Below are 24,295 nucleotides of genomic sequence, written 5' to 3' on the forward strand. Positions count from 1 at the left end.
AAAGATTTTGACGAAGACACTTTTGACTCTAGATTTACGAAAACAGACGAAAAAATTTGACATATACTTTGACCAAATGACTGACGTGGTCCGCACAAGTTGGGTGCATTGCACAGAGACCACACCCCATTTTCTCCTCCAAAATCAGTGGCGCCTCACCGTGGCGGGGGAGTGTAACAAAATGGAGTTAAACTGAGTAAGGTATGCCATTAGAGAGAAAACATAAAATAAAAGAATATTATGGCAGAAAACTGGGGGAGGGGGCAGCTACCCCCAGGCATAGAACTGCCACTAAATGAAATGAGGAATTTTTCACTCAATGATATTTTAACTCCATTTTGGCCAAGTCCACTGCTTAGATTTGAAGCCTAGATTTTAATTGTCTATTAATTTTTAGAAAAGCTTATATTTCGATGATGCACCGTAGGGTACTACTGGAACACTACATTTTTATAAAGTGGATCATGAGTCCATCACTAGATCTTCAAGTCCACAAGTTTCAACAAACTACGAGTTTCAACAAGAGTTCATTTACATTTTCATCGAGTATTTCATCGAAAAATTTGCCATTGACCACCAAAGTTTGAAAACGGAAGATTTTCTTAAATTTATTCTTTAAAATTGTTATATAGGAATTATTTTCATTATATTAAGCTACAATATATGTATGTTATTGGATGTTACATTGTTGTAAATAAAATTTTTAGGGTATGCTATAGGTCGAAGATATGCCATTGAAAATAATTGAAGAGGCGTTGAACAGGCTAGTCAGCGTTGAATTAGACTGTATCGGGATGTCTGATTTACGTAGAACATTATAAAAAAAGACTTTTCTTTTTTAACTAATATAAAGAAGTAACATTAAATGTTAAAGCAAAGATACATTATTCTACATTTGTAAGAAGTTGTGGTCTCCTCAGCATCTTGTTCTTTATGCTATTAGAAAAAAATAACAAGTTTTTAATTGCAAGTAAGGAGCGACATTAAAACTTAAACAAACAGAAATTATTACTAATGTAGGGGGGACTGTCCTCTCCCCAATACCTGGAGCTTTACACTAAAATATGACTTTTGCCATATTTACAGGGGCGGATCCAAGGAGGGCATGGGGGTGCACCCCCCATGACATAGTGTTGGATTTGTGGTTGGGACTGTTTGTTCTGGTTTGGGTCAAGACCAGTGGTTCTCAGCCGGAGTCCACATGGACCCTAGGGGTCCATGTAATATTTTTGGGGATCTACAGGCAAAACACAACAAATTGGGGGTCCACAATGATATTTTGGGGGTCCATGAAGAAAACAAACTCAGAACGCCCTTTATTTTTAAAATTTCAATTTTCTACTGTAATTTACTGTTCATTTTATATTGTGCGTACTGTTTGATACACCGTCAACACTTAGTTGCAAAGAAAATGAGTGCATGTCTGCATGATGCCCTTACTGTTGTAATAAAAGTAGTTAACCATAGTAAATCAAATTCTCTCCGAGACCACCCTTTTCGTAAATTCTGTAAGCAAAATGCAGAAAAGTTTGGGCGGATTGTATTACATGCAGAGGTGAGATGGCAATCAAAGGGGAATTGTCTTAAGCGTTTCATTACTTTTTGGGATTCTATTGTTTCCTTTCTTGCTGACACACAACTTGGAGAAAAACTGCTTGCAAATACATGTGATGAGTTTTACTTATAGATATATCTGAAAAATTTAATTCACTTAAAAAACAGTTTCAAGAAAACAATTCTGATCTGATATCTAGTAAAAAGTGCTATTGCTACTTTTCTAAGGAAACTACAGCTGTATAAGAATAATATCAGGCGTCGTGCATTTGAACAGTTCCTTGTTTGGCCTGTGCTAGCATTGATTTGCAAGATGAAGATCTGCATTATATTGTGAATATTTGGAAAATATACATGAGGATATGCAAACTCGGTTTAGTGACCTACTCGGGATGGATATATCGATTTAGGTTTCAATTCCTTTCGAAGCTAATGTTGCCGAAATAGACATATCTTTGCATGAGCCCCTCAACGAAATACAAAGTGATGAAATAATGCATGCAAAATTCAAAGATGAAAAGTACAATATATGGGAAAACAACCGACATTGCTACAAAGTACCCTTTGCTTTTTCCTATGTCTTATCTTGTTGAAGCGGCATTTAGTCGTGTTTCTCAAATGTTATCGAAAGATCGCAATAGACTTGACATTGTGAAAAGGGGTGATCTTCGACTATCATTAACATCAATAGAACCAAATATAAATAAACTCGCCGAGAAGAATCGACCACTGGGATCTCATTGAATATTAAATTAAAAAAAAGTTTATTGTAACGGTAAGTAAGGAGCGACATTAAAACTTAAAACGAACCGAAATTACTCCGCATATGAAAGGGCTTTTTCGCCTCAATGCCTCGCTCTTTACGCTGAAGTTTGACCCTTTCTCTTAACTCTACTTTTTAAAACAGTAAGAAACCTTAGCGTAAAGAGCGGGGCGTTGAGGAGGAAAAGTCCCTTTCATATACGGAGTAATTTCTGTTCGTTTTAAGTTTTAATGTCGATCCTTACTTACCGTTACAAAAACTTGTTTTTTTGTATTTAATTTCTGGACGTTTTTGAATTAATGCATTTTTTGATCTTGGCTCTCCGCACATAAATAATTAAAACGAAATTTGCATATTAATTAATTGCAATTAATCGGAAGATTTTGAGAAAAAAGAAGCGAAGGAGAAGGCCTAGTTGCCCTCCAAGTTTTTGACTACTCAAAAAAGCAACTAGAACTTTTAATTTTTTACAAACGTTTTCATTGGTAAAAAATATACGTAACTTAAGAAATAACTTACGTAACAAACTTCTATATTCGTATGTTTTAATTGCGTATATGAGGGGGTTCAACACTCGTCGATACCTCGCTCTTTACACTAAAGCTTAGATTGTGTCCCAATTCCTTAAGAATGACCTCTGAAACACAAAGGCCGTAGAATAAATAGTTGAAATTACTAAAAATACTTAGTACTTTTACTTAGTACAGGCCCCGCCAGTGGGGCATAGAAAGAGTTTTAATGAGCTCTAATACTCTGTAGGTATCCGTTATGTTTGCCTGTATGCTAATTTGAGTTCGTGCTGCAAGTTTTGTGTACTACAAATAAAATAAAAAAAAAACTTGACAGGCAAGTGAAAGTAAAATATGATTAGAATTTGGGGCGGGAAAGGAGCGAGAGACAAGGTTTGTCAAAACAGGCAATTATATCATAGTTATGAGAAAAATATGCAATTCCTGAGAATTTAGGAGATACCCAGCCCCGTATGCCCCTCTGGCACAAATTCTTGTCTACTTCTGGCAGCAAAAATTAGATACGGCATCATAATACCAATGAACATTCACTTGACAATTTTATTCAATTAAACTGATCAATCCAAACAAATTCAACATACACAGTCAAGAATTGTCAGATTACGATAAAATCATTTGGCTCTTTTAGTTATACAAAGGTTTTATGCTCTACCGATTACATCATTGGACATCCATATCATTAGCAAAAATCACTATTGATCACATACCAATAGTCTTGGCAAGTAGGAAACTACTGCTGCATGAGTGGTTTACCCAATTCAATAGATACATGTCCCCAAGAGCAGCGTTGCTTCATAAGATAAAGAACGTTCAAAATTGTTACACTTACCCTCAGCAATGGTAGCGTTTACACTCAAGAATAGGGGGCATAACTTATGACACCAAAAATACTTAACTTAATCTATTATGTAAAAAAGGGAAATAAGAGCTTGATGCTTCGAGCATGGCCAAGAAGAAGCATTATTAGAAGTTTATCAGCCAAGTTTTAAAATAAATTCATTAAGTTATATTAAAAGACAGTAATTTAATATCTGTTATAAACTAACGGGTCAAAAAACAAACAGGTTGAAATAATATTTACAGCAATAAAAGTTTGAAACTATCTCACCTGACAACTCCACATAAAACGAATTAATTTTGTTACATTTCCGTATAAGGCACATCAAACCTGTGCATTAACAAGACTAGAATAAAAACTTTTCTTGCAACAAGTTTAAACACTGGAATGACTCAATGCACATATTACACTAAAAACCACCTCCCAGTACTCGATCGTCTAGAGATACCCCGTCAAACTTAAAAGAAAGGTCAAAGTGATGAAAAAACCAGACATACAAATAACTAAAAATAAAGAAACGTGTTACAAAAAAACAAAGAACGATGAAATGCAATTAAGAAACTAGAAACATAGCGAGATTTTTTCTCTGCCAATGAATAAAACCAAAGGATAAAACAGATATTTCCGCAAAGACTTCTGCTGAGCCGTTGTCAGTACAAAAATACTTATATTTAGAAGGTACCCACACCGAAAGAACAAAGCAACCGATGAAAAAAGCTACGAATAAAAGATAATTCAAAAATTGGGAGAGATATGATTTTACTAACAACATTTTACTAGCACCTAGATTAACCAGCTTGTTGCCCCCCCCCCACAGCTTGTTTGACTAACACCCAGATTCGCCAGCAACACCATCTGTTTGGTACCCGGTAATATCTCATACAATTGATCCAGCGTTGAAGTTTTTTTTAGTACTAGAAACAGGCAATGCCATAATTTCAAAGGTTAACTGCTAATTAGAATTCTTATGGGAGACAAATTTAGTTGGTGAGCCTTACCTAGTTCAGTCAAATTAAAACAGGTTTCAGCCTAATCAAGTTCTAAAATACTAGCTAAACTTTCAATAGGAATAGTTTTGGATCTAACAAATCCCCAAAATATATACTAGCCAAGCCTTGGTACTAGTAAAATATCGTTTCATAAAGATACTGTAATATTATGTTAATTTGTTTCATTTAGCTTGAGTTATTTACAGTCTGACTTACAAAGTTTCCTCCCTAGGGATTCTAGGGGTATTTCTGTTTGAATTAAATTTTTCCGAATTAAATGTCCTTGCACTCCCCCCCATATAAAAAATCATAAATAATATAAAATTACTAAAAAAATTAACATTAAAAAATCTTTTAAAAAGGACCCAAAATATTAATTAAAAACCCTACCAAGAATAAATCCTAAAAAAATTGCAAAAAAAAAGCAATAAACATATGCTGCAAACTATTACTCCTCTGGGTTTGAGCCCTTCTTTGAATCCATGAAGTTCTCTGCAGAAGGTAACTTTCCTGTAGGAACACAAATTGTGTTCCTACAGTTATAAAATCTGATGCTAAGCTTCGTAATCGATCGATTCTCTGAAATAAAACAATTATAAAAGTATATATATATATATATATATATATATATATATATATATATATATATATATATATTTGATAGCACGGAAGATCAAAGTATGAGATTGGCTAAATATAAAGATAAAAGAAGAGAATATAAAAGTTTAATAAAAAGAAAAATAAAAGAGTGAGTGTTCAAAGAAAAAAGTACATATTCGTTAACTACGCACAAGATTTGCCTATTAGCGACCGTTGGTGTTCCACCCCTGCTTCCTTTCTTTTCCAGATGAATGACCTGTTTATATACGAGCAAATTAAGTTGTTTTTAAAGTCACTATCTTAGAAGAAAGTACAAAAAGATCCATGGAACCTGTGATAGTGACCGGTGCAGATGGCACCAAATGCAACATTGCTTGCAAATCCTGCTAACGAAGTAGTTACTTTAATGCTCAGGTCCAAATCAAAGACGAAGAAGACACGTGAATAATTAAACAAATGTGATGAACTTCCAATCCGTTTGCCATTTCATTTCATCTGTGTGTTTTTTTTTGTTATTTTTTATCAAAATAAAATCAATGATTTACCTAGCCACGAAAAGTTGCATATTGGATTCTAAGAATTTGGGTGGTTACATTTAGGGTAGAGGGTAAGGGGGGGGGGGGTTAATTGACATGGTAACGATGTCTTTTCTGTATTAGCAGTCCGATTTCTTTCTCTATGAATTCAACTTCTCGTAACATTGCTGTCAGACCTATATCAACACTTGATTTATGGAAGACAGGGGGAGAGGGTTGAAAATGAGTGTTTAAAACAAAAAAGTGCACATTCGTTATGTACGCACCAAATTTGCCTATTACCGACTGTTGGTGTTCCACCCCTGTTGCCTTTCTTTTCCAGATAAATGACCTGTTTATATAAGAGCAAATTAAGTTTTTTTTAAAATCATCATCTTAGAAGAAAAGACGAAAATGATCAATGTTGTAAACAATTTTTTCCGGTTTAAAGGGTACCAAAATCAAAGCTGTTGCAGTTCCTTTGAGGTTAACCCTTAGATTGACTGTACAAAAAGAATACATACAATGATTAATCTTCAGTAATTATTTTAAATGCCTAGAACTCACTACGCTTTGCACGAACAAAAATAATTTGGAAGATATATTCGGGGTCTCTTTGTGACAACCTCATTGTTATTATCAATATGCATAATTATTTTGTCTGTTACAAAATTCAAAAACTGAACTTCAGGTGTAAAACAAAAATTTAAAATTTGAAATTCAGTTGTAAACAAATTGCAAACAACATTTTAAATAAACCAAAAAGGCATACAAAAACATGAAATTCTAGTATTGTTTTCAAATCTAATAATAAAAATTGATAACCAATAACTGTAGAAGGTGTTTTTTTACGCCCGCAAGAACCAAGAATCACTTAATTGTTTTAGTCAATGTATTAAGCTTTAGCATTGCTTCTAAAGATGGGAGTTTCTCACGGTATTCGGTTTTGGTTTTTTATGGTATTGGTGGCTGAAAAATATAGAACACTAACTTAAACAGCTCTTAACAGTCTTTCACTGGCAACAACATCGATAAATTTTTGAAAACAATTATAATTCTCTAAAAATCTCAAGCAAACTTAGTCTAATAGATCGTGGTAACGAATTGTAAGTGAGGAGCGACGCGGCTCAATATATAACAAAAGCTCTATTAAAAGGCAACTAGCCCCCTCCAGCTCCCATTTTTTTCAAATACAGCTGATAAAATTTTGAGACAGCCGTTTTGTTCAGCATAGTTGAAAAGTCCGGTAACTATACCTCTGGAATAACACGGCCTCCCTCACCCCCACAGCCAATGGGGAAAGGTTAGTCATGTAAGTAATGAAATTGGCCCATTGTTTACATGCATTAATTGTTTTTAGAAAGCATACAAACCCTTTTTGAGGGAGGGAGGGGTGAATTTTCCAATCGGATTAATGTCCACAGGGAGAATTGGCATGATAAGGGAAATTTCCAGGGGGGTTAACTATCCAGGAGAAGTTTTACATCATTTGCTAGAATTCCTATGCGAAATTCTTTTAAATGTCTTTCTCTCTGCCCACTCATTTTTTCATGTGTAGATGTTAAGGGGAATTGTAAGGGGGGTAGCAGGTTGGAATCGTCTAGAGTATCTTTCCATACGGGGTAGGTATTTGCACAGGGTAAATCCTCCAGAGGGATTTTTCTGCAAAAACAACTTTCTTATGCAGGGGGGGAGGGATCGAAGGGGAATATTTGAGGGGAATATATTTTACAGAGTGGGGGTACATTTGACATATTTTTTAAAACAATCATAAATTAAGGTCTTTCAAATTAAAGCGTAACTAAGAAACATCTTCAGCCGGAATCGTCCTCAAGAAATTTTGTTGGGGGAAATTTTCAGCTTGAATGGAATTGTTTCAGGGGTATTTTAAATGAGAAGAACTTTCCTTTGTGGGATTGCTCGTGTGAGAAAGAATTCTTCGTGAAGAAGGAGATAGATTTCCAGGCATTATTTAAAAACGATCAGAAATTAGATAAAAAAAAGTTTTGACACTGTAAGTAAAGAGCAACATTAAAACTTAAACAAACCTAAATTACTACGTGTAGGACGGGTTTCGCCCCTCCTCAATACCTCACTACAAAAAAACTTATTGAACTGAAATTCTTGTCTTTAGAAATTTAAAAAAATCTTTTTATTCTAATTAAACGGCCCTTCTATATCAGGAGTCGTTCTTAGGAAATTGGGACAAAAAGTCAAACTTTAGCGTAAAGAGCGAGGCATTAAGGAGGGGGCGATCCCCCTCATCAATGCAATAATTTCTGTTAGTTTCCAGTTTTGACTTTTCTCCTTGCTTTCAGTTGAGAAAGTTTTTTTTTTAAATTTAATATTCAGTAAAACGCTACCTTTTGATTTTTTGTTTTTCAAGACGGGAAGCTCAAAACCTCCGACTGAAAGATCGGTAATAACACCGATTGGTAATAGACTGATAATCTTAGAATTTGCTTACTCTGTATTACGACCCTCTTTGAGCATAAGTTCATGCTTTGTTGCAAAAAGTTGCCGAAAACACCATTTTTCTGTCGCATGACCTCTTTTGATGCTTGAAAAGGCCATTATCTCCTGATGGCTCATCTTCAACCTTTGCAAAAAAAATACAGCAATCATTTCTCTATCATCTGACGATTTATGAATAGACATGGCATTTACGGCAGAATTTACTTCATACCGCCTAGCTTGCTCAAACGACTGTAAGGCCATCCTTCAAAGTAGGTGACTTTCACTTAGAAATTGAAAGTTATACTGGCTTTTTAAGAGTCAAAATGATTTGAGGGCAAACAACCCTGCTCCATGCCCCTTCTGTCTGCCCTCTCTCCAAAAGAAACACGATGAAAATTGTTATATAACCATTTTGTTCAAAATGGTCGAAAGGTCGAATAATCATGTCTCCTGGGATTGCATACTCCCAATAGTTCTATGGGCCAGGGCTCTAATTTATATAAGTTTCCCATTATTTACATACTATTTTTTTTTTATTTGGAAAAGGAAGCATCTTTGAACTTGGACTTGCGAAAAGGCTAAGGGTATTAAGATTAAATTATAGATAATGTTGAGGTGCATATTGAACTAAATGAGAACCATGACGTAGAAGCAGACTGTCAGAAGGGCGTATCAGCAATATCTTAGGAACGACTGAGAGTATTCAGTTGAAACCTGTGGGCTACAACCACCCCAGCAACTACTACTTCTAATGCTACTACTTTGACGTAAATACGCTCTGAGACCATACTGGTTATGCATGACGTAAGAAAACAAAGAAAAGAAATAATGAATGAAAAGAGAAAAATCAAATAGGTGAAAAACAAGGATTTTTATCAGCCAGTAGCAAAATAGGAAAAACAAGCAAATATTTCGACAAGGGCCTCCGCCAAGTCGTCCTTAGTGCTCAACAAATAAGAAAGAGGAAAAAGAAAAAAAAACCGAAACAAAGAAAAAAAAGAACAAAATCTAACCTTCTTAAATGAACTGTACGAGAGAAAAAAAGATACTGAATCAGACAACAAAAACCGACTTAAAATGATTGAAAGAAAAGTTATCAATTAGAATGAAAAAGTATCATTTGCCTTGCAACAGATTTCGCCTGTCTACAATTTCGGTTTTCATTAGATATGCAGACAGGTTATCTTAAATTAGACTGGGCGAAAATATTCATCGAGTCTTTTAATATTAAATGCTTATAAATTGGGCTTAAGGAAATGTCTCCTGTGTCTCTGTTTATATCCAAATTTCTATTTATATGTTTTTTTTTTATCTCAATTGCATCTTTAAAAGATTGTGGTAGGCAATTTAGGGTAGATATTAAAGTTGCCTCTTCAAAAATATGTAAATGGTCAGGATTTTCGTATATATTCTGGGCCAGAGCTGAATCAAAGTTGCCATTTTTATTTTCCAATGTCAGGGACTTATCTATTAAAATTTTGTGTTCATGCAATCGGTTCCCTAGTTGTTGATGGGTCCTGCCAATGTGAAAATTTCCACATGAACACGGGACTCTGTAGACACCACTACCTAGTATAGGGTCCGTTTTATCCTTTCCCGAGTTGAAAAAAAGTTCAACTTTTGGTTTAGTTTTGAAAGAATTAGAGAGATTATGTTTGTTTGTTTTTTGTTTTAGAAAATGAAAAAAAAAAAATTCAAATAAAAAATGAAAAAAAAAATAATCTCTGTTTCTTTCAAAACTGAACAAAAAGTTGAACATTTTTTCAACTCGGGAAAGGATAAAACGGACCCTATACTAGGTCGTGGTGTCTGCAGAGTCCTGTGTTCTTGTGGAAATCTTACATTGGCAGGACCCATCAACAACTAGGGGAACGATTGCATGAACACAACATTTCAATAGATAAGTCCCTGAGATTGGAAAATAAAAATGACAACTTCGATTCAGCTCTGGCCCAGCATGTATAAGAAAATCCGGACCATTTAGTTCTTTTTGAAGAGGTATCTTTAACATCTACCGTAAATGGCCTACCATAATCCTTTAAAGATGCAATTAAGATAAAAGAAACATATAAATAGAAATTTGGCTATAAATAGAGACACAGGAGATATTTCCTTAAGCCCAATTTATAACAATTTAATATTAGAAGACTCGATGAATATTTTCACCCAGTCTAATTTAAGACAACCTGTCCGCATATCTAATGAAAACCGAGATTGTAGACAGGCGAAATCTGTTGCAAGGCAAAGGATAATTATTCAATCTAATTGGTAGCTTCTCTTTCATTGATTTCAAGTCGGTTTTTGTTGTTAGATTCAGTGTCTTTTTTCCTCTCGTACAGTTCACTCAAGAAGGTCAGATTTTGTTGTTGTTTCTTCTTTGTTTTTTTTCTTTTTCCTCTTTCTTATTTTTTTTAGCACTGAGGACGACTTGGCGGAGATCCTTGACGAATTATTTGCTTGTTTTTCATATTTTGCTATTGGCTGATTAAATCCTCGTTTTTTACCTAGTTGATTTTTCTGTTTTCATTTATCATTTCCTTTCTTTGTTTTCATACTACTACTTTTGATCTAAAAAAAGAGTTGAATAGTATCAACATTGTCACAATTCCATAGATATAACACCTCAGTAACATAATAGGGTATTAAGTTCAAACTTCCAGAGAATGTCAAGGGGAATGTAAAACTTAAATCAAGAGACACCATGTGCTTGCTGATTTTCGAAAGGGTATCAACCACATCTCAGGAACGGCTGAGAGTCTAAACTTGGAACTTGTAGGGGAAGTTAAGGGGGATGTAAAAGGAAATTAAAAGGTACTAGTGGATCCAGATCGTGAAAAAGGTATCTCAGGAAAAGCTAAGGGTATTATGCTGGGAATTTTGGGGCAAGCTGTTGGGGATATTAAAGGAAACCAAAGAATTAATGTGAATCCAAGGTTGTCGAAAGGGTTTATCTGAGACTTCCCTTGAACAGTTAAGGGAATTAAGTGGAAACTTCATGGAGATGTAGAGGTGAATGATTTACTCGATTGAGGTGAAGGGTATTAAGTTCAAACTTCCAGAGAATGTCAAGGGGAATGTAAAACTAAATCAAGAGACACCATAGGGTATAAAAAATTTTCAGTGTATTTAACATATGTTTACACTGTGTTTAAACATGAGTGAACCCTATTGCAGAATCCGCGATGACTTCAGCCATGTAGAAGATTAAAAGTCACGCAGAATTTCTAACCATACTAACAATAATTACCCTTCTATCCATCAGAAACAAATTGGATAAGTTTTTGAAAACAATTATAATTCTCTAAAAAAATCTCAAGCAAGCTTAGTCTAAAAGTTCGTGGTAACGAATTATAAATGAGGAGCGACGCGGCTCAATAGTAACAAAAGCTCTATTAAAAGACAAGTAGCCCCTTCCAGCCCCATTTTTCCTCAAATTCATGTGATAAAATTTTGAGAAAGTCGTTTTGTTCAGCATAGTTGAAAAGTCCGGTAACTATACCTTTGGGATAACACGGCCTCCCTGACCCCCACAGCTAGTGGGAAAAGGTAAGTCATGTAAGTAATGAAATTGGCCCATTGTTTACATGCATTACTTGTTTTTAGAAAGCATACAGACCCCTTTTGAGGGTGGGAGGGGTGAATTTTTCACTTGGATTAATTTCCACAGGGAGAATTTGCATTATAAGGGAAATTTCCAGGGGGGTTAACTTTCCAGGAGACGTTTTACGTAATTTGCTAGAATTCCTGTGTGAAATTCTTTTAAATGTCTTACTTTCTCTCTGCCCGCTCTTTTTTACATGTGGAGATGTTAAGGGGAATTGTATAGGGGGTGGGTAGCAGGTTGGAATTGTCTAGAGTATCTATCTATACGGGGTTAGGAATTTACATGGGGTAAATCCTCCAGAGGGAGTTTTCTACGGAAACAAGTTTCTTAGGGGGGGGGGGGTGTTTGAGGGGGATATCTGAGGGAAGAATATTTTTAAAGAGTGGGGGTACTTTGACATATTTTTTAAAACAATCATAAATTAAGGTCCTTCAAATTAAAGCGTAATTAAGAAACCTCTTTCAGCCGGAATCGTCTGCAAGAAATTTTGTGGAGGAATTTTCAGCTTGAATGGAATTGTTTCAGGGGTATTTTAAGTGGGAAGAGCTTTCTTTGTGGGATTGCTCGCGGGGGAAAGGATTTTCCGTGTTGGAGGAGATAGATTTCCTGGCATTATTTAAAAACGATCAGAAATTAAAAAAAAAAGTTTTGACACTGAAAGGCAGCAAGTTGTGAATTTGCCATTTTTCACATATAGTATTGGTTATTGGGAAGCACACAAACGTTTTCAGGGTATGATTTTCCTGGTAGTGGTGCGGGGGGGGGGGAGGGTTCAGAGAAAGAAGGTTAGGAGGAGGATCTTTCTATGGAGATATTTTTCACCATGGAGGAGTTGTAACAAGTTCCAAAGAGCCTGACAGGGAATCAGACCAGGAAGAACTTAAAGATAAAGAGAAATCAACTCCAATCTCAGCAGCAGCATACGTAAAGGAAGTGAAACTAAAAGGTCAAAAGTTTCTAAAGAAAAAATATAAAAAGTTTGACCTAAAATCGTTAGTGAAAACCTAAGATATATAAACCACAAGAAAATGAGGACAAATTTACCACGAAGCCGGGTAGAATAGTTAAAAGACCTAATAACTGAAAATATGTTCAGTTAGTTCAAACGTGCAGGCTCCCTATATCCTCAATTGACAACACATATGCAAACATAAGCCATTCCGGATTTGATCGAAAGCAGAATCAGGTGCCTGCTTTCTGAGCACGATAAAAAAAAAATATCCGGCCAAACCTCTAATCAATAAGTTTGATTCTACCCTCCATCCCTCTATGCGCGAATAATAAAACTCTTCTAATGGATCCTCCCCACACCAGCCGTCTTGGCTGGTGTCCCAAAAGCCGTCATGGCTGAGTGGTTGGCACGCTGGTGTGGGAGTTTTGTGTCCAATGGTTACGGGTTCAATCCCAGTTGTGACCAGTTATTTAGTTTGTGACGGGGGTCAGTGGCGTGACTCTGTAAGCTCAGCCAGAGTCGACTCAGCTCTAAATGGGTACCTGAAGAAATCTGGGGAAGGTAAGCAGTAAGGGTGTGTGAAAAAACAGGATGGTTGGCCCCCACTTCCTGGCTGAAGGGCCATAAAACGGAGATCAGCACCGCCAGTTTGGACCTTAAGGATCTAGTGCCGTCTTACTTACTTACTTAATCCCATCATCAGAGCGTATCAACTATTTAGTGATAAAGTGAATTGTAAAATTGAAGTCAAACAAACATCCCCGTCATGGGAAAATTGTGATCGGGAGGTTGTGACCTGTAGTGTTTATTGTTTTGTTGGTCATAACGGCCTAACCAAGTAACTCCCCTATGAAAAACAACTTGCTCTTTAACTGAAAGGGATATCAATCAAATTATGAAACCGATATTAAAAATTAAGAGTAATTGCACCAATTTGGTAAGTAATCTATGTGAACTACATTATCGCTTCAGTCACTAAATCGTCTTCATTGAAAAAGTGTAGCTCCACATATAAATAGATACTACTGTGGAAAGACTGCATATTCGACGAATAATTATTTTAAGATCATGGCAACGGTAGTCATCGATACTGAATTTTTATCAATAAAGCATCCAAAAGAGAATGTTATATATGCAGTGGCTGTGTTGGTAGGTGGCGAAAAGGTGAAGAGATATTTGCAGAAAACGGAGACGTTTCTTATAACCTTAAGGGATATACACCAAACTAAAAGTGGGACTAGAGCTCACCAATTAACCAAAATACCACCCGGCCAGAGAAGTGGTGGGAACTAGGCACCAAAAACGAAGTACGAAACAACTTGGTTGTTTACAGCTAAAATAAGAAGATTGCTAAAACACCTCAAAACAAAATACTTTTATGCCAAGGAGCCAGATCAAACTGACCTCTTACTGTTAAATAAATGACATACCCCAATTATGCATTATAAATTAGAAAAAAATCGGGAATGCATTAAATATCAAAGGCAAGCACTACCCAATACTAGAAATTCACCATTATAAATAATTCCTATACGACCCGGAATAAAAAAAAAATATGAAGCCAAAGGATGCAAACTATTCCGGAGTTGCAAGATAAGACACCAAAGAAAAGTGACGCTTATAAAATAAAATGGCCAATTTCCACCAGTACTTACATTTTATCCTTAATTTCAATTATCAAGGCAACCCAACAAAATTCTTCTTGAATTTCTAGTATCTCAAATAAAAGTTAATTTTTTTGGTGTAAAACAAAAATGATGTTCCCCCAAAATATACCATCCATGAAAATTAAAATCAAGCCTTTACAGATACAGAAGTAGCCACTGACTACTGGCCCTGTGCAATGTCAAGAGAGGTAGTTTCCATTGATTAAGCCACTAACCTAGCCAAAGAAAAATAGTGACTTGTTAGTTTAGCTAAATTAATAAAACAATAACTCTTTTATATAATATTAAGAGAACAATGACAAGATCTCGTAGCTATCCGCATCTAAATAAGCTAAACCTAAGAACCGAAGCCTCATGGGGGATGCAAAGAAGCCATAGCGTATAAAGTATGAAAAATGTAAGTAAATCATTAAGAGAGATGCTTTTCGAAAATCTTCTAATTGAAGCAGTAAAAGACCTTAACTACTACACACTAAATTTCCTCTTGGAAATTCCAAGGGAATCCTTGAAAGATAGAGTAATAGTAAGGACAATAGGGTATCTGTTGTGTTGTAATTTTAGCCGACGCATACTGTCAGAATCAGTTGAATATATGCTGCTATCTGCCAATTTGACGTTCAAATTGACCAGTTATACTGGTCAATAACTGGCCAATTTTAACTGACCAATAACTGGCCAGTTAATAACTGGCCAATTTGACCAGTTATACCTTGGTATCAGAATGCATTTCAGAAAACCTTTGGCATATGGATGATGGAAATTGCTTTACTATAATTCCATACTTTGACTATTTAACCGTCTTTTCATTTTTCTTTATTATTTTTCTTTGATATAAAAGGCTTTACCGATATTTTTTTTTGTTAGGTTGATAAAACTGAGCTTCGGACTTTTTTTCCCCTAGCACACTAAACTTTCTATGGTTTGAGTGCTCTAATTCTAAATTAAACAAAAAAAACAAGTTTTTTAAATGAAAGTAAGGAGCGACATTAAAACATAAAACGAACAGAAATTACTCCGTATATGAAAGGGGCTTTTCCTTCTCAACGCCCCGCTCTTTACGCTAAAGTTTGACTCTTTCTCTTAACTCTACATTTTAAAAGAGTAAAAAACTTTAGCGTAAAGAGCGTTGAGAAGGAAAAGCCCCTTCCATATACGGAGTAATTTCTGTTCGTTTTAAGTTGTCATGTCGCTCCTTACTTTCATTTAAAAAACTTGTTTTTTATTTAATTTCTGAACGTTTTTGAAACAATGCATGTTTTGATTTTGGCTCTCCCCAGAGGAATAATTAAAACAAAATCTGTATATTTATTTTTTTGGCTAAATGGCTTCCTCATAATTTTGATCGAATGATTTTGAGAAAAAAAGAGCGGGGGAGGAAGCCTAGTTGCCCTCCAATTTTCGGTTAATTAAAAAGGCAACTAGAACTTTTAATTTTATACGAATCTTTTTATAAGTAAAAGATATAAGTAACTTATAAATTAGGTTACGCAAAGAACTTTTGTATTCTCAGGTCTTATTACATATATGAGAGGGTTCGCTCCCTCGTCAGTACCTCGCTCTTTACACTAAAGCTGAAATTTTGTCCCAATTCATTAAGAATGATCCCTGAATCACAAAAACCGCAGAATAAATAGTTGAAATTACTAAAAATACTTAGCCTAAAGGGTGAGGTATCGGGAGGAGTTATTTTTTTTTTTATTGTTTTTTTTCAAGGATTATCTATCTATGGGAAAAGTGAACAATATAATATATGACATACCAGCATACGAGAAAGATGACGTAATTGGATGACGTAATCGGGGATGACAGGTCTTGGCTGTTGCGTCGTGGATGGACGATCCAGAAAAAACAAACAAATGAAAAAACAAGATAAAACAAAACATGTGGTGAAAAAACAGCTATTTACTTTGTTATTAACTTGTCATAGGAGACAGACGAATTTGCATTTTCTTTCTTTTCTTACAGTCGCTTATGGCAACAGGTATTCAGCGATACTTTTGTGACAAACACTGGCTTAGCAAAGAACCAACAAGCATGGGACAATTTTGCATGAATTATTTACGATTCAAATACGTCACTTGCAACTTATAGAGCAAAATAAGCACGATTTCATCTCGGCAACATGAACCTATTCCTTTTCTTTCTTCTTTCCTAATTTTTTTTTTCTCCTAGATTCTCCCTGTTTGTATGGCTTAAAATTACACCTTTATTGAGTAGGTCTTCCGGAGATTGCGCCCCCCTCCCTTTCTATTTACCAAAACTCATCTTTTCTTGATGAGGACTTGACTTGTCCTGTGACTTATTCTCTTACTTTTATATTATTTAATACATGCTATTCTTCTAATACCGAGTTTCGAAAATAAAGGATAATACAGAGAGTAAAAAACTGAAAAATAAACTGAATAATAGCTGAAAATGAAAAAATAAAATATTAAATAAACATAATTAGTTGAGTAATAAAGTTAAAACTGTAAAAAATAAAACCGAGAATAAAACTGAATATTAGCTGAAAATAAGGTTAATAGAAAGAGTCAAACTTTAGCGTAAAGAGCGGGGCGTTAGGAGGAAAAGCCCCTATATATACGGAGTAATTTCTGTTCGTTTTAAGTTTTAATGTTGCTCCTTACATTCATTTACTTTCAGTTACTGAAAAGTTCAATGATCCAAATTCACTGAAAAAAGAAGGTACTGAACTGATAATCAGCCAGGTTTATGATTCAATCACGCTCGAGTTTAATCCATAGTTTGCAAAAATTGAGCAGGCTCTAATAGGTAGTCTGAGATTTCAAATTGAAAATTTGGACGAGAGAATTGGTCGAATAGAAAAAAAGCTTGATAATTATGATCAAGAGTCCATGCTTGAAAGCCTTGTATTTCATGGGTTAAAGTAGTTACCTGGTGTAGACACTCATACGACGATATCTAACATTATAAATAGCAAAATGTCTGTGCTGAGCCCTTTACTTTATTTAGTTTACGTGAACATGATGCACGTTTATCTAAAGGATACATATATTACTAACATTATTGCTAACAAAATTTGCAAAATCTGCAGATAATTTAATAGCAAAAGCTCTTATTACTCTCAAAAGATTAGAGATGTTTACGAGTTTAAGTTTGCTGTGTGTGAATGTAAAGAAAATTTTTTACTGACATTCTGTGGAGTGGGTGACTCTGTTGATGTATTTAGTAAAGTTCTATTTGGTGAAAAACCTATTTTACAAGCTATATCACTGCGGTACCTCGGCTTCCATATTGATTTTAGGATAACTGTTAATATGTTTCTGAAGGAAGGAAAACTATTAGTTGTCAGCATTAATGTCTTGCTTATAATCCATTCTGACAATAAGACAAATCGAGCCTTTTGATTATATTGAACACAACAACAGTTGAGAGAAATTAAAATAACAAGAATACAATTTTTTGCCTGAATATGCATGCCATGTTGTTTAGCTTGTCGTCTAATAGGTTCTAAGTCTATTACCAAAACCAAAAAAGCTAGGATGGCAACCCTGACAAGAGTCAAAGATAATAGAATAATAAAATAGAAGGACAATTTTTACTTGAATTTGCATGCCGTGTTGTTCAGCTTATCATCTAACACATCTCAAATCTATTTCTGAAACCAAAAAATAGCCAAATGGCAACCCTGACAACAGTTGAGGAAATCAAAATAACACAGCTTCTCGAATTTTGCGAGGGGTGAGGGACCCGAGCCTCCTTAACTCGCAGGGCCAATGCCCATTACTCCCATTCTACTAATTTATATAGCTATCACCATATTGAAGATGCAAATTTGGAAAGAACAAAAGATGAAAAAATAAACATAGTAAAAGCAACATACCTGTGTAATTTGCTGATTCCTCAAATTTTCTGCAGGTGTCGGATCGTTCTTATCTTCTTGTCGAGGAGAAACATTACCATTGAACTTTTCAAAGTCAACGTCAGAAATAAACGGCTTTGACTGACCAGACATCAAATGTTCTTGACTTGCATGTCTTTGAGATGCAGATGCATTGTAGATTTTTGAGATGCATGTAGATGCAGGTGTCGGATCGATCTTATCTTCTTGTCGAGGAGAAACATTACCATTGAACTTTTCAAAGTCAACGTCAGAAATAAACGGCTTTGACTGACCAGACATCAAATGTTCTGGACTTGCATGTCTTTGAGATGTAGTAGGTCCTTGATCTAAAAGACTTTGGAGAACACTTGACTCCTCCTAAAAATATATTGAAATTAAATAAGTTGCTTTCGGTTCAGGCACTAAAATAATTCCAAGGGGTTCAGGCTCCATATTAATTTCGAGGAATTTTTTCTCTTAATATTTTAAGGGAATTGAACTACGGGAAAGTAACACCTCTAAAGCTGCTTCACTATCCATAGATATTACAGCCGAACGTTCTTGGACAGGAACATAAGTAGGACAGAATTAGCTCCCCTAAAGCAACCTGATTTAAAGGAAAATTTCGGTATTTTTGCACAATTTGTCGATTTTTTGAAGTTTTCACAATTTCCCCTCTCTTGGAGCAAATTGTGTGTACGGGCCTGGACACACCCGTTTTAATTTTCGCAAAAAAAAAAGTTTGAGTTGATCACCATGAAGCTCATGGGCTCAGGGACTGTTTACTGAAATTTATAGGTTCTTCCGCATTTTCAAAACAATTTACCAGTCTATTGTCATTTTTTCATAAATTTGAGACAAAAACTTGTGCTTCAAATCAATTTCATGACTAGAAAACAATTTAAAATTGATGAATCCCATCCCGATACAATATGAACCCCCTCCCTTCCTAATCAAAATCCTGGGCATGACCATATTTTTATTTATTTATTTTTCACCCACACGATACATAAAGTAAATATGGCGGAGTAAGAATAAATAAAAAAACAAATACACACACAAAATAAATGAAAGAAACGGATAAGACGGTTGTGAGAGGATAGGCACACAGAAGCTGTACTGGAGTTATCTGTGTAGAATCTCCAACTTTAAAGCTATATCAGGAACTGAAAATTTGCTAACAAGAATCCAGTTTTTTGTCCAAAGTGGAAAATACAGAAGAAATTTGCAAAATTTGAAATAATTTATCCGGATTCTTTTTAAATTACCTTTCTTAAGAAGGGGGAAAAGACCTGAAGCAAAAAGGACAAAATGATCACAGAAAGTAGAATAAAGTTTGGCCAGCGCAGGTCTATTACACTTTCCTCTGTTTGCAACAATCCTTGCATGGCCAAATCTGGATCTTTTTACTTATATCACAAACAGTACGCTGGCGTATGCTGGAAAGGTTGTTAGTAATCGAAGTGAAGGGGAGCCAACGAATACAATCAACAAGAGGGATAGTGAAGTTATTACAATGAAGGGGAGTAGCTGATAGGTCTATACCTATTGAAATTTTGACAAAACAACATTTTACCTTAATTTTCAGTTGCTAGTTGCTTTTTCTCTGCTTTTACTTCTGAAAATGCAATTCCTGTTATTTGAGTGGAATTTTGAGCCATATAAATGAGTTTTTTTTCAAAATCTAGGGAATGTATTTACATATCTTTAAAACCTTATAAAATGGAATTGAGCAAAGTTATGAAGCTGAAAACAATTTTGCTGATCTATAAGCAGAAGATCTATTTTGCAAGGTTTCACTTTTATAACCAACATATTATTAAAAGTCATCAAAGGTCAGGGCCCTATAGAGGGAGAAGGAGTGGAGGTAGTTGCTTCAAAATACCTTCCCGGGACATACTTTGGTCTGTAGGTTCATCCCTGAAAGTTCCATTTTCCTAAACTAAACCCTTTCTGAGATAGCAAGAAGTTAATTAACTAAAATTTTACCTAAGGTTTTAAAGATATGTATTAAAACTTAAAAAAAACAGAAATTACTTCGTATACGAAAGGGGCTGCTTCCTCATAAACGCCCCGCTCTTTACGCTAAAGTTTTTTACTGTTTTAAAAAGAAGAGTTGAGAGAAAGAGTCTAACTTTAGCGTAAAGAGCGGGGCGTTTATGAGGAAGCAGCCCCTTTCATATACGAAGTAATTTCTGTTTGTTTTAAGTTTTAATGTCGCTCCTTACTTTCAGTTAAAAAAACTTGTTTTTTCTATTTAATAATATTTAAAGCTCAATTTTTCGTGAGAAACCAGGAAAGGAAAAGATATAATTAATGAAAAAAGTCTAATACTTAAGAAAATGAGAATTTTGTCAGCCAGTAGCAAATTGTGAAGACGAAAATCAAGCAAATATTTTGACAAGGACCTCCGAATAATGAAGTGTTTTCAAACAAAATGAAGTGGTGAGGGTTATCGTGCACGTATTGGGCCAAGGCAGAATCAAGATTCTCGGGCCTTTGGTGCAAACTACGACATTGTCGATTGAATATTTGTGTTCCAACAACCCCTTCTCCCAGTTGTTGGCGTTTTACCAATATAGAAGATTTAGAAATGTTACACACCCCTTAAAATTTTAAAACTGGTATTTTTCACATTTCTAAATCTTTTTCATAGGGTGGTAACCAGGAAATTTTTAGGGGGAAAGAGTATTAAAGATATTTTTGAGGAATTAAAAAAAAAAAACTGAAACGCATGAGACTTGTTCATATTCACTTTGTTACGTTTTTACAAGTTGGAGAAAGGTTTCGGACGGGGGTTCATACCCTCTAGCCCTTCTGGATACGGCTTGGTTTTTCCTAACCAATTTGAATTTAAAGGGAAAAGATTGTATTAATTTCCTCACAACCTCCCACATATTTACATTGCCATTAAAATAAACGGTCTTCTCAATATATGGACTCTACATTAATTACTCTTTTGAATACTGGATGACACATGGAAAGGTAATTACGAGTGACATAGCAATTCCCCAGGGAGCCGGAACAGCTTTCCGGGATCTGAAAGGAGCTTTTGATGAAGTTATAAGGTATTTTAGCATTCTTATTTTTAATATATCTGTGAAAAATTTATAATGACGGAAATATCGTTAAAGATTGCTAACAAAGCCGTAAGATGTTCGTAATTCTTCTTTGTGTTTGTTGAATTGAGAGGTCCCGTTAGGACAGTGTCAAATCACAAAATTTAGAGAGATGTAAAATGCGTTTTGAAAATATAGCGGGGGGGGGGATAATCTGTCGTTCTTTTTCAAAGAAAACACAAATAAAGGCATTTTCAATTAAAGTATTTTAAAAAAAATCTAGAGGGAGAGTATGGGGCGATTCCCTTGTCCCTCTTGTAATTGACGCCACTGGTCTCAGATTTCTGTTTTGCCTCTCTTCAGGTTTTTAAAAATTGCTATTGAGCCTTCTTGGAAAAATGGACTTTCTCTACTCCATTATGATTTAAAAGGTAGCCTAGATGTTATTGATACACTTAAACATAGAAATTACCAAAGCCGTACCCAGGGGGTTGGCTACCTAGTTTCAACCCCACCCCAAATTTTTTCAACTTGTAAAAAGTAACAAAATACATATAAACAAATTATTCCACGTTTAGTACTTTTTTCACCCCTCCTCCCCCCAACAAAAACTTGCATATGCCCTTGAACACACAAGAAATCTGAATAAATAAAAACAAACCTGAAAAGCCAATTGGAGAAAAAAATTAACTAAAAAAGAACAAAAGACTTGCAGGGTTGCCATTATATAAAAACTAATTCTTGAATAACGAAATTGTTGAAGTTTTTATTCGGGCTCCTGCCCTGTTGTAGCACCATAGTAATCACATATAGCTGGCACATTTGATATTACATCAATTAAACAAAAATTAAAAAAGCCTCTTCTTTGATAAATAAATATTGAAAGTTTCCATAGATTAACCAAAAAAATTATATTGCATAAATAATTACTAAAAGAATTGCTAAGGATAACCTGCACTCAATTGTAATTTGGAGTGAGAAACCCCTTATTAAATTAACCCTGTTTAAAGGCTTAGATAAAACACTTCAAAACATTGTTATCTAAACTTGACAAGAGGGTTCGTTTAAATACCTGCATTCCAGTCTTAACTAGACCATAAAAGGTGATAATTATTTTTCAATGCAGGTGAAGTAATTATGAGTAATTATGGAAAATAGTAACTTAAAAAACAGTGAAAAGTTGAATTTTTCTAAGGTAAGCAAGGATTTACACTTTTAATAGTAATATAGGATCAAATTTGACCAAAATATAAGGTGTAATGCACAAAAAACTGCGTTATATAGAGGAGGGGGGAAGGGATATAGTTAGGGATCTCAAAATAACTTCCCGGGATATACTTTAGCCTGTACACATCCCTGAAAGTTTCAATTCTCTAGCCCAACAACTTACCAAGATAGCAAGAAGTCAATGGATTAGAATTTTACCAAAACACTAACTAAGATTTTCCAGCCTCTAACTTGGAAATTAAAATTTACCCCACATGCAGAAAAAATCACGACCTACAACTTTTAAATATCAAAAATTAACCTACTTGTTGATCTTCCATCTCAAGAGCTGACCGTAAATGACAGAACAGATGTCGTAAAAGAAAATTTACTTATATAAAAAGGCATCTCCCACTAGGAGACTGTGGAGTGGGGCGGCTGTGGGAGACAGGAAAATGCATCCAGGATAGCACAAGCAGGGTGACGTCAGAAGACGTCAGAGGTTAGTCGGATTATCCCCACAAACGCTCAGGATTACTTGTCCGTCGCCTGGCACTTTATAACCCCCAAATAAAAAGATTATTAAGGATTGTGACGTCAATGCTACATATTTTTTTAAATGGATTAACATGTGAAATCGTTAAGTATAAAGAAAAGACAAGGAAACTGTAATTAATGGAATAATCTCAGCTTTTCAGTGACCTGTAAGTAATCTTATACATATTCCTTAGTATCTAAAGGGTTTTTGGTTTTCTAAGCCTGTCTTGCATAGGCTAAGCTTCATAAGGAGTCAGAAGAAAAGTTTTTTTGCTATTAAAAAGGTTGGTTCTTAGGGAGGCAGCTATCACATTACTGAGTTAGTCAAATGTTACTATATCAAGCAGGCCTAGTTTCTAAACCATTCTATAATTTTTAGTTGGAAAAAAAGTAAATCAACATCACTGGTAGTTTTCTAATTTTTCATATTTCTTGTTTATTGAATAAAGGTTTGTATTTATGTTTATTTCGATGCATTTGAGATGGTATAGCACTATGTTTTTAATTTAAAATTGGAAGCCGAAGCTGCTGGTGGGCTAGGCTATGTCTTCAGGTTCATTTGAAAAGTTAGGCTTGTCTAGAACAATAATAGGTAAAATTCTAGTTAATTGACTTCTTACTATTTCGGAAAGGGTTTAGATTAGGAAAATGAAACTTTCAGGGATAGGTCTACAGGCTAAAGTATCTCCCAAGAAGGCATTTTAAAGTACCCACCTCCACTCCTTCTCCCTCTGGAGGGCCCTGGAATTTGCCTACATGACAGGTCTATACCTATTGGAATTTTGACAGAACAATATTTTACCTTAATTTTCAGTTACTGGTTGCTTTTTCTCTGATTTTAATTCTGAAATTGCAACTCATGTTATTTAAGTATAATTTTGAGCCATATCAATGTTTTTTTTTTTCAAAATTTAGGAAATGTATTTGCATATCTTCAAAACCTTATAAAATGGGATTGAGCAAAGTTAAGAAGCTGAAGAAAAGCATTTCAAGTAGATCTTCCTATTTCTTTTGTCAACTTGTGCAAGGACTTTATCAGGCCTGTGCATAACTTTGGAATGTGCATAGCATCTCAGGTTACAGAGATGACATACAGTTTCTAGAATAAGTCTAAAGGAGAGCTACCAAGGTAACAATAAAGAAAAAAACAAACAAGTGTTATGATGAATGTTTAAAGAAG

General features: G+C 34.9%; 1 protein-coding gene across 4 annotated transcripts; it reads right to left on the reverse strand.

Annotated features, from left to right (window-relative positions):
• Positions 1-3,373: 3,373 nt before the first annotated feature.
• LOC136040828 (uncharacterized) lies at positions 3,374-23,257 on the reverse strand. Of its 4 annotated transcripts, XM_065725165.1 has the most exons (5): positions 22,905-23,257; positions 18,314-18,691; positions 16,229-16,285; positions 8,257-8,388; positions 3,374-5,253 (listed from the first exon to the last, which is right to left on the reverse strand). In XM_065725165.1, exons 1-4 carry the CDS (start codon positions 22,917-22,919, stop codon positions 8,287-8,289), a joined length of 552 nt encoding a protein of 183 aa, XP_065581237.1. In that variant the 5' UTR covers positions 22,920-23,257; the 3' UTR covers positions 3,374-5,253; positions 8,257-8,286. The 4 variants fall into 4 exon arrangements, 3 of the variants coding, with proteins under 3 accessions (XP_065581237.1, XP_065581235.1, XP_065581236.1); XR_010620898.1 differs by lacking the exons at positions 8,257-8,388; positions 22,905-23,257 and adding an exon at positions 22,763-22,883; XM_065725163.1 differs by lacking the exon at positions 8,257-8,388 and having other exon boundaries at positions 22,905-23,254.
• Between the last annotated feature and the right edge of the window lie 1,038 nt (positions 23,258-24,295).

The sequence above is a fragment of the Artemia franciscana genome, chromosome 21 (assembly GCF_032884065.1).
Source record: "Artemia franciscana chromosome 21, ASM3288406v1, whole genome shotgun sequence".
Lineage (NCBI taxonomy): Eukaryota > Metazoa > Arthropoda > Branchiopoda > Anostraca > Artemiidae > Artemia > Artemia franciscana.